This window comes from Podospora bellae-mahoneyi, chromosome 2, assembly GCF_035222275.1.
Source record: "Podospora bellae-mahoneyi strain CBS 112042 chromosome 2, whole genome shotgun sequence".
Taxonomy (NCBI): domain Eukaryota; kingdom Fungi; phylum Ascomycota; class Sordariomycetes; order Sordariales; family Podosporaceae; genus Podospora; species Podospora bellae-mahoneyi.
Genome location: NC_085881.1, coordinates 1,213,690 through 1,226,061, shown reverse-complemented (window position 1 = coordinate 1,226,061; position 12,372 = coordinate 1,213,690). Strand labels below are relative to the sequence as shown.

Below are 12,372 nucleotides of genomic sequence, written 5' to 3'. Positions count from 1 at the left end.
GGTGTCACTGGCGTGCTACGTGGTTATCTGCCTGTGGAAGAACCGCCATCTCTACCTCCTTGCCGCGGCTGGCCCGCCCTTCTTTTTCTTGTGTGGGGGATCCACAGATGCCAACGCATCAGCCAAAGAAATTTTTGGTTTGTTCTCATTCGCATGGCCTTCATGGTAAATGTCGCACTTGATTTGCTTCGATATTCTCATGAAATGGATCGAAGACCTCACAGGGCTACACAATGAGGGAAATATCAAATCGCCCAACGATGCTGGCGAACATCAACGGCGATGGGGTCGTCTGGTAGGCGTAGACATTCGTGGTTCGCTGTAGGATGCTAGTTATTGGACACCGTTGTCCGTGTTCCCCGCTAACATTTGATAGAGGAACGTTGGAATTGGTCCATCTTTTGTACCCCGGCCCGCCTGCCGCATGCAAGGGTCGTCGGCCGTCTCGGACTGTGCTTCGATATTCACACCTGTCTCTGCTGATATCTCTGGTTTACGAATGGTGATTGCTATTCTGGAATAATTCATGGCTGGAAACATTGTCAAACCAAGCAGATATGTAGCGAGAATCATGCAATATCATTCCCGGTCCCCGATTCAAGACTCAAACCGCCCAACCCCGCGTTCAGCTTCAACAGCTTCAAGGGCATCCATGTCAATATCAAAAAGCCCAACCTCCCCGCGGTAACATGGTCTCCCTCTAGCGCCCGAAAGCCCAAGAAACAAAGCTTGTGATGATCGCCGAGGACGATAACCTCCAATGCTTCGCGGGGCATCTGTGAATGATCTTGAAGATGATGGAAGAGCGCCATGTAAAGTAAACTCAACTCAACACCCTATCTATCTATCGTATCTACCCCAAGCGCTTCCAGTTACCTCACCCTCAAATCTCTTCATCGTGCCTGATAACCACCAAACACCTCTTCCGACACCCCAGAAAGGTGGCAATCATAACCACAACCCCTCATCTTGAATATACCCTCCATCCGCCAGAACCGTCGCAGAATCAACTCTCGGGTTCTGGGTCCCAAAGCCAAGACATCAAAATCCAACAATAACAAAACAGCGGTGAGATCAACCCCTCATCGGTAAGGCTGTTCTCATGCATTAGACCCGTGATGAAATGCCCCACGGTTACCGGCATCTCGTGATGGGGAAATCTGTAAACAAAAGCAGACCAGATGGTGCCATCATGAATTCCTCTTGGCCTGGGCGTGGGGAAAGGCTGAACCCGCGAGGCTGGGAACCCAGTCTCCAAGTCTCCAAACGCCAAGTGGGACATGATCTCCCAAAAGTGAAGGATTTCAACAAAGCTTCATGCATGCAGCTTCTCCCTCCCCTATGTAGGTATGTTATGCAGTGCATCTGCCGTAGGAAGATTCCACGTGTGTGTATGTGTATGGAGCGCGCTGTGGTTGTGCTGTGTGAAGATATGTCTCCTATGCGACCCTCCCATTACCTACATCAAAATTCGTAAAACCTCAAAAACGCCAGTGCCATCAATCGCAACGAAAAACCAAACTCCAGGGACCATCGTAAAGATGATATAATATCAAAAGCAAATCCACTTGTCTTTGTCCTTGGTCTCCCCCCTACCCGTCACACCAACTGCTCACTGTTGGAAGCCCTCCATACCGAATACAATGAGAAAAAGAAGTGGTGCCTCGTGTATTCATTCCCCACGTCATATAGTGTTATACAGCATGTCATCATGCCAAACCCGAGACTTACATGGCCATCTCGGCCTTGAGTCTGTTGAGTTCCGCCTCTTCGTCGTCTTCGACCACGGGCGCCTTGCCCTTGTTGTTCTTGACTGCAAGGGGGTGTTAGCGATGCAGGATTCATGCTTCAAGCTTACCAGTCAACTTACGTTCTCCGGTCGCCACGCTCGGCAGACGATCTGCGTGTACTGTGCCAGTCTCGAGCATTTTGTCTTCCAGATCCTTGGCCATGAGCTCGTCCAGCTCCGCATCCAATTCTCCGTCGTCGATGGACTGGCCAATGTTGACCGAGCCGATGGCAGCCGCGATTTCCTCGTTGAGCTGATTGTGCTCTTGGAGTTTTTCCCTATAACTACCATCAGTACCATCGCACAAAAATAGAAACCAAACTTTCGGTACGTACATGGCCTCGTCGACCTTCTCGGGGGTGAGCTTGCCGTGTATTGACTTCATGGCTTCGCTGGCTCTCTGCATCGCTTCGAACGTCTCCTTGTTGATGTTGGCGGACTCGATGGCATTAATCTGGGTTTCGAGGGTTCCGATGTGGTTCATTGTCTGTTCGAGGTTGCCCTCATAGACCTTCTTGCGTCGCAGGGCATTCTTGGCCGCTATCACACGAGCCGTCAGCGTCTGCCAGCTGGGCGATAAGCAAACAAAGCGCAGATAAAGGACTTACCAGTCTTGTTAGTGTTTACATGCTTCCTGGCCTCCTTCTCCTGCTCCTCGATCTGGCGGAGAATGTGGGCTTCCCTTTTCTGCAGCATCTCCAGGTTTGTCCGCAGATCCAGAATGACATTCTTGGGGGTATCCTTCCGCTTCTGCGCGGCACCACCACCGAACCAGCCCCAGATGCCCGACATGGCTGATTATCGCGAGTGAGAGATCGAAACTTCTAAGTATCTGGGATGGGATTCTCTGTGCGATGGAGGTGCAAAATAGCAAACGCGGTTGTGGATGAGTAGGTCTGAGTTTCGGTGTTGAGCGAGGGTCGGTGCAGGTGATCAACTTTGCCGATGACGCCTCAGCAACGTTTGGCGGGGTCACAGCCTAACGCCAGGCACCTCGCTTTCTCTCGAGACAGGGTCGGAAACGGAGCAAGTGAACGCGCAAGAATCAACGTAGGACTTGACAGGAAGAAGCGCTTCGTAGGATATTGCTGGTTAGGGTGACGAATGCACGGTGAGGAGTTGTCTCTGGCAAGAACAAGGCTGCCTATCGAGATGTTTCCAGTGATGCAAGGCATTCCAACAATGTGACTGGCGATTGCGGCACGCGGATGCAAGGTCACCCCCATCCCGGACTTTACCCGGGGTATCATGTGATCTTATCAGTCTGGGTGACTAAGCAGTCTCATGCTATCGTCCCATTCATCGACGTGAAGGCAGGAGTTTCTTGACAGTGCAATACTGCGGTATGAGTTCTCATGGAAAGCAGAAGATACTTTCGCCCGTTAAATCTAATTCAATAATTAACTATACACACTCTTTTTGGCTCACAACATGTCTTTCGGTCCGCTTCCCTCCCAACTGTGTCTGCTCTCCTCCCTGTCCCAAAAAGATATTGGTGATAAAGTGAGGTTCCTGGGATGGTGAGTGCCCTTGAAACTTGTCACCTTCAAATTCAAGGAATGAAGCTGACGGTGGCTCCAGTGTAACATCCTATTCCACCGAGTCTGGCGTTTTGACCTTGCAATACAGAGGGTCTGAGGACAGACAACTCACTTTCGCCTCGGTCGATGTCAACCTCGTTCTGCAGAGTCTCAAGGCGGAACAAACACGCGTTGGCGAATGGGTGAATGTCATCGGATATGTCACCTCGACCGACAGCAAAAAGCTAGGCGACATGAATCCGGTGGTTGAGGTCCAAGCAACACTTCTTTGGTCGGCTGGACCCCTCAACCTGGAAAAATACGAAGCGTCTGTACAGGCATTGGACGGTGAGGAGAGTTGAGTTAACGCCTAACAAGTGCCTCTCTCAGGACTCACTCATCGACTTTGGCGCACCCGCTGTTCGCAATTGTGGTGATATTTCCCGAGCTCACGATTACAGCCATTTCCGAATATTGTCCGCCACATGCTACCCTCTTCGTGCCAGTACAACACTGATCAACAATATCAGACGGCGGCGCCGACAATGTGCTACAGCATATGTCGTAGGACGAGGTCTACTGGGAACTTACTGTCCGGAACTGGGGCCGGAATGACCGCAATGACGGCTGTGGATGCCTTCAAACTTGCATACGGCGCCGCTCTGCTCATCATTTGCTAATGCTTGACGATGCATGGGCTCTAATGAACTATGGGATCTGCACAAATCGGTTGCCTTGTGGTAACTGCTTGGGATTGGCTCGATGGAGGTCCCGGGCGATTGGACGTGTGAACGACCACACGGCTGCCATAAACGTCTCTTGGTGCGCGCCGCAACACCGCACAACAGAAGTCACAACATATCGCCTACGTTGTCTCAGGCGACTTTCATCGGGTCCCAGATGCACGAGGGAAACAAGCAATATTCCAATTGGAACGAGTGGAGGCTTTCGAATTTGGGCTAGCTCTCTCGGTTGCAGAATCCGACGCGCATCATGCACTGCAGTTATCCGCCGAAGATAGGAAAACGCCGTTCCATTGCCAGATGGCACGATATTGCTGGTCGACCAAATACTCTACAACCACCATAACACAACAATCGATATGGCACATGCACCTCGAACCGCCAACTTCAGTCACTCTGCTTCACCATTCGCCCCTCGTGGCTTGCTTCCCCACGTTCCACATTGATCCCTCTGCTACTGTCCCCTCATCAGGCATCCGAAACGATCTGAACCAAGCTACCTCGTGCCCGATAGTGGGTATCCCCCAAACTCTCATCGTCTGTCATCCCGATGGCTTCTGGGCTTTCTCCGTCTACTGGACGATTCACTGGTGCCGCCCGACTTCCCGAGTGATACAGGTGCGTGAAGAGGTCGCTTGAGGGATTTGCTCGAACTGCCGGCTGCTCGCGCTGCTGCCTGTTTCTCCCACAGCTGCTTTGACTTGACGCATATGTCGTCTATTTGCTCCTGGAGGCATTGTCAACGTTGGGGCTCGATCGGAGCTCTGGTGTGGAATCGGCGGCTCACATCTGACAGGCAAGGTCCTGGTGTGGTGATCAAGAAGCCATCTTCACCCTGAAAGTTTGCACTCGTCAGCCTGTCGCAAACCTCACGGAAGGGCATTTTTCACACCTCTCGAGTAAAAGGCCTCACGCTCGCGTCGGGTCCGAGGTAATACTGAAGCTCCTGAGTGATGACCTTTTTGTGGATATCCAGATTGGGAATCCAGTATCTGTTCATCGATTCAGGCGGCGAAGACGACATTTTGGGCGACGGGAAATAATGATAATGTTGGGAAAAGGTACTGAGCTCCCCGTCATCGTCATTGCCAAAGCAACGGGAACTCTGGTGTCCTTATATGCCTGTGTTGAACCAAGGTCCTTGGCTGAGGTGGTCAGTTGAAGCACGGTTACGGTCGAGGAGGCTTGAGAAGAATGTCACTAAGTACAGTACCGCTTCCATCCTAGTGTTCTTCTTGGTTCCAGCCATTCAGGGACATCCTTCTACAGGCTCGTGGAAGGCACAGTATTGCATGTACGGAATCTCCAAGGTGCCATTCTACTGGTTGCCCAGAGCTTGACCTCGTCCGCCTCACTTTTTTCTCGCCTCGTCTCACGCCAAAACCACCACACACTTGCCCTTGAGCAGTTTTTCCTCGGTATTCTACCTCCTCCAGAAACACACATTGTGTTTCATTTGAATTAGTCCATATGATTCCGGGTCGGAGGGTGCCCATTTCAGCGCCATCATGCCAGGCGCTATGTCACCCTTGCTCTCATTCACGGGGCCCAGTGTCACGGATTGTCTGCAGCCCTATCAGCTTCGCAGTAGCTCAACCGATAAACGACACTGCGGTAATTGTGTATCATCGTCAGGTGCCGCCCGGCGGCAGAATCTCCCGGATGTCTCTTTTAGTTTCTGCACGAAATGCGATCTGCTGATCCGTCTCCCTGGTTCTTCGGAAAGATTGCCACACCCGGTTCTCGTGGCTCAAACCATGCTCTTGGCCCATGGCTTGTGGGCATCGAGGTGATCTTCTTGTTTCATCGCAGAGGTTATTGTCCACATCGACTTAGCGTTTGAGGCTGTCTGTTGATCTGGCGATAGGTTGCAATGAAGCTCGTCTTGTCCTCAACCTCTGATCAGTGCTTCGGTCTAGAGCTTGTATCTCGGTGTTCATTTACGGCCGATCTTCTGTTTGATCCATGGTATTAATGTTCATGATATGCCTTTTCTTGGTCCTTGGCTTTTGTTTGGTTACTTTATGCCGGGCGTGGATGCATGTTGTCAATAGCATTCGTATTACTGGATTATGGGCAGGCGTTCCTACATTAGCTGGTCAGCGCCCGGCGGGATACCAGCCTCATATCACCTCGCAGAGAACCACAGCAGCAGCACTTTCATCTTAAGCCTCAATGGACTTGACACAAACTGGGTGATACATCCCGGGTGATGGAGCCCAGGATGTCTTCAAAATACCACCGTATCCGCTCGCCGAAGTTTTGATCTCTCCTGTTGATATTTGATCAGCTTTTTTAGCTCTGAGAGTAAATACCAGGAGGTTACACCGCCCGAGATCTTTCTGCTTCTGGACGAGCAACTCCAGTAGGCGCTGAAACTGACAGCAGAGCCGCGTCATTGTTCCCTCATAAACCTCATGAAAGAGATCACTGAACCGATATTGGTTCCCTCCTTGGGCTTATTCCAACGAACATGAAGACATGTCTTGGACAATTTCCTGCACAATGGAAGGATTCCTGGAACAAAAGGCTGGGATTGGTTGGTCAGCCGCAAGCTGGCTGGCTGGCTGGCTGTAGGTATGATTGTACGCACATTGCATGGTGCATTGCATTGAGACAACAACCACTCACTTTCTGGGATCAGATATGTGACTGGAAGGGAATATCAAGCCAAGGCGCATTTTTAGGGGCAGGATGAGGAATAACATGGCGGGGTTTGTGGATTGGGTTAGGAGAGCCGGATCCTACGTATGTAATGAGCTTGCAGTAGGAGGGTAGTGATCTGACGTATGTAGGATTGTGGGTTTTAGTTGTGGTGGGAATGTATGTTACGTATAGACCGGTCGAATATGTACCTACATTGCATAGATGTGGGAAAGGGATTGATGAGAGCCAAAGTGGCGATAACTAATTGAGATACGTGGTTCGAATGCTTGTGTTTTACTTACTTCTCCTTACTTGCACCTTAAACTGCGTTTTCAGGCTTATTTTTCTTTTTTCGATGAGGAACCCTACATGAAGCTACCTACTGTGACAAAGAATATGTTTGGGTGGGGGGGGTTGAACTGTAGGGGGGTGATGTAGTCCATCAATTGCCGTAGAGAGGAGCTCACGAGGGGAGGGATCTTGGGCGTGGGTGTGGGTTTTGCCACTGTTAGCTCACCTGAGCTTGAGGAAAAAAACAACACATCGTGCATTGCTTCATGTTTGGCGACAACAATACTGGGGGGGTGAAGCAAGGCTTTCTGAAGATCAGGGAGATGGGGAGGGAGTAGGGCGGGTGATTCGTCGATCTGTGGATCTTTGATTGGTTTTGGGATCTAAAGTAACATCACCCCTTGTTTGTATCGGGCACAGGTGCTGGGTCAGGGGTGAAATATGCTGCATGGTTTGACTACGAATAGCCACATCCACAGGCCTAAGTATACAGCCTTGTTTAATGTATGGTTTTAAGGAGGAGGATGCTATTGTTCGGGCATGATGGTTGAGGCTTGGATCTGGATATGGGGGGCGATATCACCAGCGAAGAGTGTGAAGATGAAGGAAGTAGCATCTTGTGATGAGATGTTGGGAGTGTGCAGCTTGATGGATCAAACATACCTAGGTAGGTGACCGGTTGTATCTTCTCTGATGTCAAATGTGAAGATTTGTATGTTTGCCGAACTTATTGTTATTGTCATGGTTGTTTTACCGTGCGGTTGCTTGAAGTGGCTGGGCAAACACAACAACAGATACGATCATCAATCATGAAGGTCTGTCCACATTTACTCACCTCATCTACCTGGTAGGCATTAGACCTCTACGCATACTGCCAGAACAGAACTTGTACAGTAACCTCCATGTACACATGATATCAGACCGATCTTCCCCATGATCTCGTAGCACTCAAGCTCCCAGACATCATAAGGTACAGCCCCGTCTGCCCGCAATTGCCATATCTGATGCTTCCGGTCTTTGAGAAGGAGCGGGGGCCTTTACTGGCATCATCGTTCTTTCCTCATAGGTATTTGCCCACTATTGCCGACCGGCTGAAAATGGAAAACGTCGGCCTACTGGTGAAAAGGATGTACCTGCCAGTTGAAGTCGAATCATTGCACGGTCAGCCAAACTCTGTTTGCTTCTGAAATTTAGGTTACCTGCTGCTGGGAAACTTGCATCCCAACTAAACACTTCTTCCTCTTCCTCGTCTCATCTTCTTTGAGGTTGGAATCGCATGACAAACTTATTCTTTATACTCTTCCATCTCTTCCACACTTGTTCTTTATGCTCTCCATCATCATCCTCCTCCTCCTCCTCCTCCTCCTCCTCCTGCTCCTCCTCCTCTTCCTCTGCCTCCTCCTCTACCTATACGGTCATGATGTCGTCGTCTAACACCATGGACGAGATGGAGAAGCCAGAGGAGTCGAAGTTTATCTGCCAAACCTGCAAGGCCTCGTTTGATGACAAGCAGACGATGATCAATCATTGGAAGACGGAGTATGCAAAGGGAAACAAACACTACTTCTGGTTTGTCTATGGCTTCTTGTTTTCCCCGCTTGTCCCTAACCTCTTTCTCTCAACAGCGAGAAATGTATGATGATGTTCCGCACCGAGGGTGGTGCCGAGATGCACTACAAGCAGGTAAGGACTCTGCTGACTGCCCGCGTTACTCTTAGCTAAGTCCCTAGATACAGTTCCATCAGATTGACCAGAAAATGGGTTGCCCCGGTTGCAAACCCACCTTTGTTCGCATGAGCGGCTTCGTGGATCACATCGAAAAGAACCGATGCAACACAATCTCCAATGAAAGATTCCCCGAGGAGCGAGAGAAAGCCCTGAGATTTGCCCGCCAGCTTCAGATGGTGCCTGGTCAACATGAGAACAAGGTTGCCACTTTCACCGCTTGGAGCGGCAGTAACAAGGGTCCTGCCCATTACACCCAGTATCTTTCCACAACGGAGGACGAGACCGCTGGCGACACCCTCTCCTCTCTCCGTCCTCTGGTTGACAGCAGCCACAAGCCGGATCCCGTCGCCTTCCAGATGATGTCGCTTGGTCAGAAGGGCGATTTGCTGACTGGGCCGGGGAGCGACCATCCGAAACAGTCAAGTGAGGCTGGGGATATGAGGGTGCTCTTTCCGAGCTACCCTGGTCCTGCCACCACCCCCGCTGTTGCTCCTGCGCGTCCCGCCCCCGCGCAAGCTCAAGGTTGGCGAGAGCCTGAGAAGAGACCGATCTACGACAGACACGATCCTCGCAACCCCAATTGGGGCCCCAAACAGTACTATAACCAGTATACCAGAAAGTACGGGTGTCCTAGGGACAGGTGCATGTATGACTCGTCAAAACGGCCCAATTTAATAGGCTTATGTAGTGACGCTTTGTTTAGCAAGGCGTTCCCTACCAGCAATGGTCTCCGAAACCACATTCTAACACATCCGACCACTGGTTTCCAAGTGCAGTGCCCAGTGTGTTCCAAATGGTTCGACACAAACGCAGCACTGGCCCAGCACGCTGAGTCCGAGGGTAGCAAGTGCAAGATCCGCAAGTCGGAAGACTACGCCCGCTTTATGGGCCAGTTTACGGCTGGTATGGTGGATACAAAGTTGGGGTCGGCGGGTATGACTGTGTATACTGTGTCTGCCCAGGCCAAGAAGACCTTCGGTAACAAGAAGGATGATGAGGAGGATAAGGGTGTTGATGGTTGGGGCGAGGAGAAGACCGAGGAGAAAGCTGAGAAGAAGAATGATGCTTTGGAGGGTCAGTGGTGATCTCGTTGAGTGGGTTGATGGCTGGGAGGGGGCTCGCCGGTGAGTTTTATTGTTTGGCTTGGACTGTGAAAGACGTTTGCGTTGATTTGGTTTGGCTCTACAGTTGATCTTGGGATGCATGCTTGAGACTCGGGGAGGAGTGCTTATGATCTCATCAGGTCTATTAGCTACTATCATCGATAGCTATGCATAGCGAAGGCTCATAGATGATGTTCTTAGATGTACATACTGCCTCAAGGCTATGCAGCGAGACTTTACTCAATTACTATTTACGTTGAGTCTAGTAACTCCCACCAGGTTATGTTACCGCCGCCGTGATGAATATCTCCATCTTGTAGTTTTCTATGGCAACATGTCTACACCAGTACAATTGCTTCAGCTCAAGACTGAAGGCCACGATTGTTTACATGTGATTTCTATCAGGGGTCACTCCTATCTCAATCATCTGATCAGCTCTACCACCAATCACATCAATCTGATACCGGATGAGAAATTGCTTGAAGTTTATGGTAATTTTCGTTGCTGGATGCTGATAGCTGAATCACACCTTGCTGCCTGTTCCTGTCAGGGATATTACCGTACCCGTGACTTACCGGCGTGCCGGGGTCAGGTCCGGAAGCAGCGCGGCTGTAGGTATCAGGGAGTGAGAATGTAGAGTGGTGATGTCAATGACTTTGGTAGGGGGTTGTAACTTTGACGTCGTGCTCCCTTATTTTTCGCGGCTGCTATATGAGTACTACAGTTGATGACTGAACATGGCTTTTTGTGTGGTTTGGCTCGTGGTGTATACCGCAAATGTTGGGTACCCTAGTTAGATAGGGTAGAATACGGCGGGCTGTGTGAGAGTCGATGACAATGGAAATTGATCATCACCGCATACCTTCAATTGTCATTGACTCGCGACAATGGGCCAGGCACCTACTGAGACTATTCTGGGGGGCAAATGCTACAAATGGGTTTTGGCAGAGAATCGAGTGTAGTAGTTGAGTTTTGTGGATCTCAGAGGTAAGGTAGAGAGGTATATTTCCAAGTTACCTGAAGGCATTTCAGTTTCATCATGGCTTGCCCTCCCCACCCCCCGCCCCCGGAGGATTTCCTCCTACCGCAATATCACAGAAAACATCTACGAGCATATTGAATAAAAGGTGGGTTGGGTCGGGGGGTGCATGTTCACAGCGGATTAGAATGGGTGTAGGTATCGTGGAGCAACAGCAGCAGCGTGAGCCGCTCAACGAGTATATAATGATGCTTATGCTATGCAGCTGACTTCCCCCAAACAAACAGCCTCCTTCCCTAATCCTTGTGATGTAGTACCCCAATGTAGTATGAACCCATGAAATATCAAGTTTGCCTGTCTCCCACAACACACATACACACAAATGGTCAACCCCAATATTTGTAAACCCTTCTTTTCATGGTTTGTTTGTCCCATTCATGCCCTGATAATTATGACCTTCCTCAAAATGCATGTCCCTATGAATCTTTTGAGAATGCTGACGAGAACTTGTAAGAAACAGGGAGAAAAAAAAGAATGAATGAAGTTCGTGCGCTGACTAGCAGCTAGAAGGAAAATGATTTCACAATTCCCAGAGATTACGAACACCCCTTGCCCTTATGGAAACCATGCTATATCCCTTCCCCTCGATCATAATCATGAATCCAAAAACCCCTGCTACCTCTTCTGTTCCAGCGGCGTAGCACACAACAAACACCCTTATAACAACCCAAGCCCACTCAAGGTTACTCTCCCAGACGAAATCCCGCAAAGCAAAATAGCAACCACCATCAAAAAAAAACAATCCGTCCAAATATGTTTGTTCATCTCTTGGCTTTCATCTTCTCTTTGACTTTCCTCTATTTAATGTAAAAAAAAAAGCCACAAACACCACCTAAGCTAGCCACCCACCCACCCAAACCAACCCCCGTTCCTCAAAAGGTTTTTGCGCCGCCAAAGTTCAAAATTATGTTTGTCACATATGCCTCCTCCTTCCCTTTCCCAATTTCCCTATCTTCCAAAATATGCTTTGGTATCATGCTTGGTATCAAAAGAAAAAAACAAAAGAAAAAGAGAAAAACAATAAATCTGAATAAAACCCCCAGTCCCATTTTGTAACCCATGCGTCTCCAGGACATTCATCAAATATTTTGTTTGTGTCAAACGGGTATTGTTTATACACAAAACATACACGCAAATATTTCCCTCCCCCCAGTCCCGTGCAAACCCCTGCTCCTGTGAATTGATGATTCCTCCCTTGGCCCAAAAGTGCTCACATGTTAGACCATTCCTCCTCCAGGGGGAAGAGCACACATGAAAAAAGAAGTTGAAGAAAAATAAAACACAATACTGTCAAGACAGCTACCTCTCCAACCCCAACACTGTTTATCCATGATACATGATATGAGCCACCGGGTATTTCATAATAGATTCAACCTGAACAGAAAACAGAAATGTGTGGAAAATGATGAAAACAGCGGCTCAGATGGCTGCGCCAGAAGGAAAGCCCGTTCAAATCTGTTATTGATACAAGGGGCAAGTGGAAAGTCCAGCTTTTTTTTTGTTGCTGTAGGGG

General features: G+C 49.5%; 4 protein-coding genes across 4 annotated transcripts; 2 read left to right on the top strand and 2 right to left on the bottom strand.

Annotated features, from left to right (window-relative positions):
* Window positions 1-828: 828 nt before the first annotated feature.
* On the bottom strand, window positions 829-3,738 carry SNF7 (ESCRT-III subunit protein snf7). Its single transcript, XM_062875971.1, has 3 exons — window positions 2,398-3,738; window positions 1,871-2,329; window positions 829-1,813 (listed from the first exon to the last, which is right to left on the bottom strand). Exons 1-3 carry the CDS (start codon window positions 2,579-2,581, stop codon window positions 1,728-1,730), a joined length of 729 nt encoding a protein of 242 aa, XP_062734522.1. The 5' UTR covers window positions 2,582-3,738; the 3' UTR covers window positions 829-1,727.
* Window positions 3,134-7,063, top strand: QC761_202430 (uncharacterized protein). The gene is made up of 2 exons (XM_062875970.1): window positions 3,134-3,309; window positions 3,371-7,063. Exons 1-2 carry the CDS (start codon window positions 3,221-3,223, stop codon window positions 3,669-3,671), a joined length of 390 nt encoding a protein of 129 aa, XP_062734521.1. The 5' UTR covers window positions 3,134-3,220; the 3' UTR covers window positions 3,672-7,063.
* Window positions 4,233-7,085, bottom strand: QC761_202420 (uncharacterized protein). The gene is made up of 3 exons (XM_062875969.1): window positions 4,945-7,085; window positions 4,840-4,887; window positions 4,233-4,779 (listed from the first exon to the last, which is right to left on the bottom strand). The coding sequence occupies exons 1-3, from the start codon at window positions 5,074-5,076 to the stop codon at window positions 4,585-4,587; spliced, it is 375 nt and encodes a 124-aa protein (XP_062734520.1). The 5' UTR covers window positions 5,077-7,085; the 3' UTR covers window positions 4,233-4,584.
* Window positions 7,086-8,076: 991 nt separating this feature from the next.
* QC761_202410 (uncharacterized protein) lies at window positions 8,077-9,802 on the top strand (the record flags this gene model as incomplete). Its single annotated transcript, XM_062875968.1, has 3 exons — window positions 8,077-8,558; window positions 8,615-8,672; window positions 8,726-9,802. The coding sequence occupies exons 1-3, from the start codon at window positions 8,266-8,268 to the stop codon at window positions 9,800-9,802; spliced, it is 1,428 nt and encodes a 475-aa protein (XP_062734519.1). The 5' UTR covers window positions 8,077-8,265.
* Window positions 9,803-12,372: the final 2,570 nt, after the last annotated feature.

Coding starts and splice junctions, on each gene's coding strand:
- SNF7 (XM_062875971.1), bottom strand. CDS start 2,581: ATGTCGGGCATCTGGGGCTGGTTCGGTGGTGGTGCCGCGCAGAAGCGG. Junction 2,330..2,397: donor TGTAAACACTAACAAGACTG/GTAAGTCCTTTA, acceptor CTCGTGTGATAG/CGGCCAAGAATGCCCTGCGA. Junction 1,814..1,870: donor GAGCGTGGCGACCGGAGAAC/GTAAGTTGACTG, acceptor ACCCCCTTGCAG/TCAAGAACAACAAGGGCAAG.
- QC761_202430 (XM_062875970.1), top strand. CDS start 3,221: ATGTCTTTCGGTCCGCTTCCCTCCCAACTGTGTCTGCTCTCCTCCCTG. Junction 3,310..3,370: donor AAAGTGAGGTTCCTGGGATG/GTGAGTGCCCTT, acceptor CGGTGGCTCCAG/TGTAACATCCTATTCCACCG.
- QC761_202420 (XM_062875969.1), bottom strand. CDS start 5,076: ATGTCGTCTTCGCCGCCTGAATCGATGAACAGATACTGGATTCCCAAT. Junction 4,888..4,944: donor TGAGGCCTTTTACTCGAGAG/GTGTGAAAAATG, acceptor GCAAACTTTCAG/GGTGAAGATGGCTTCTTGAT. Junction 4,780..4,839: donor CAGGACCTTGCCTGTCAGAT/GTGAGCCGCCGA, acceptor CAATGCCTCCAG/GAGCAAATAGACGACATATG.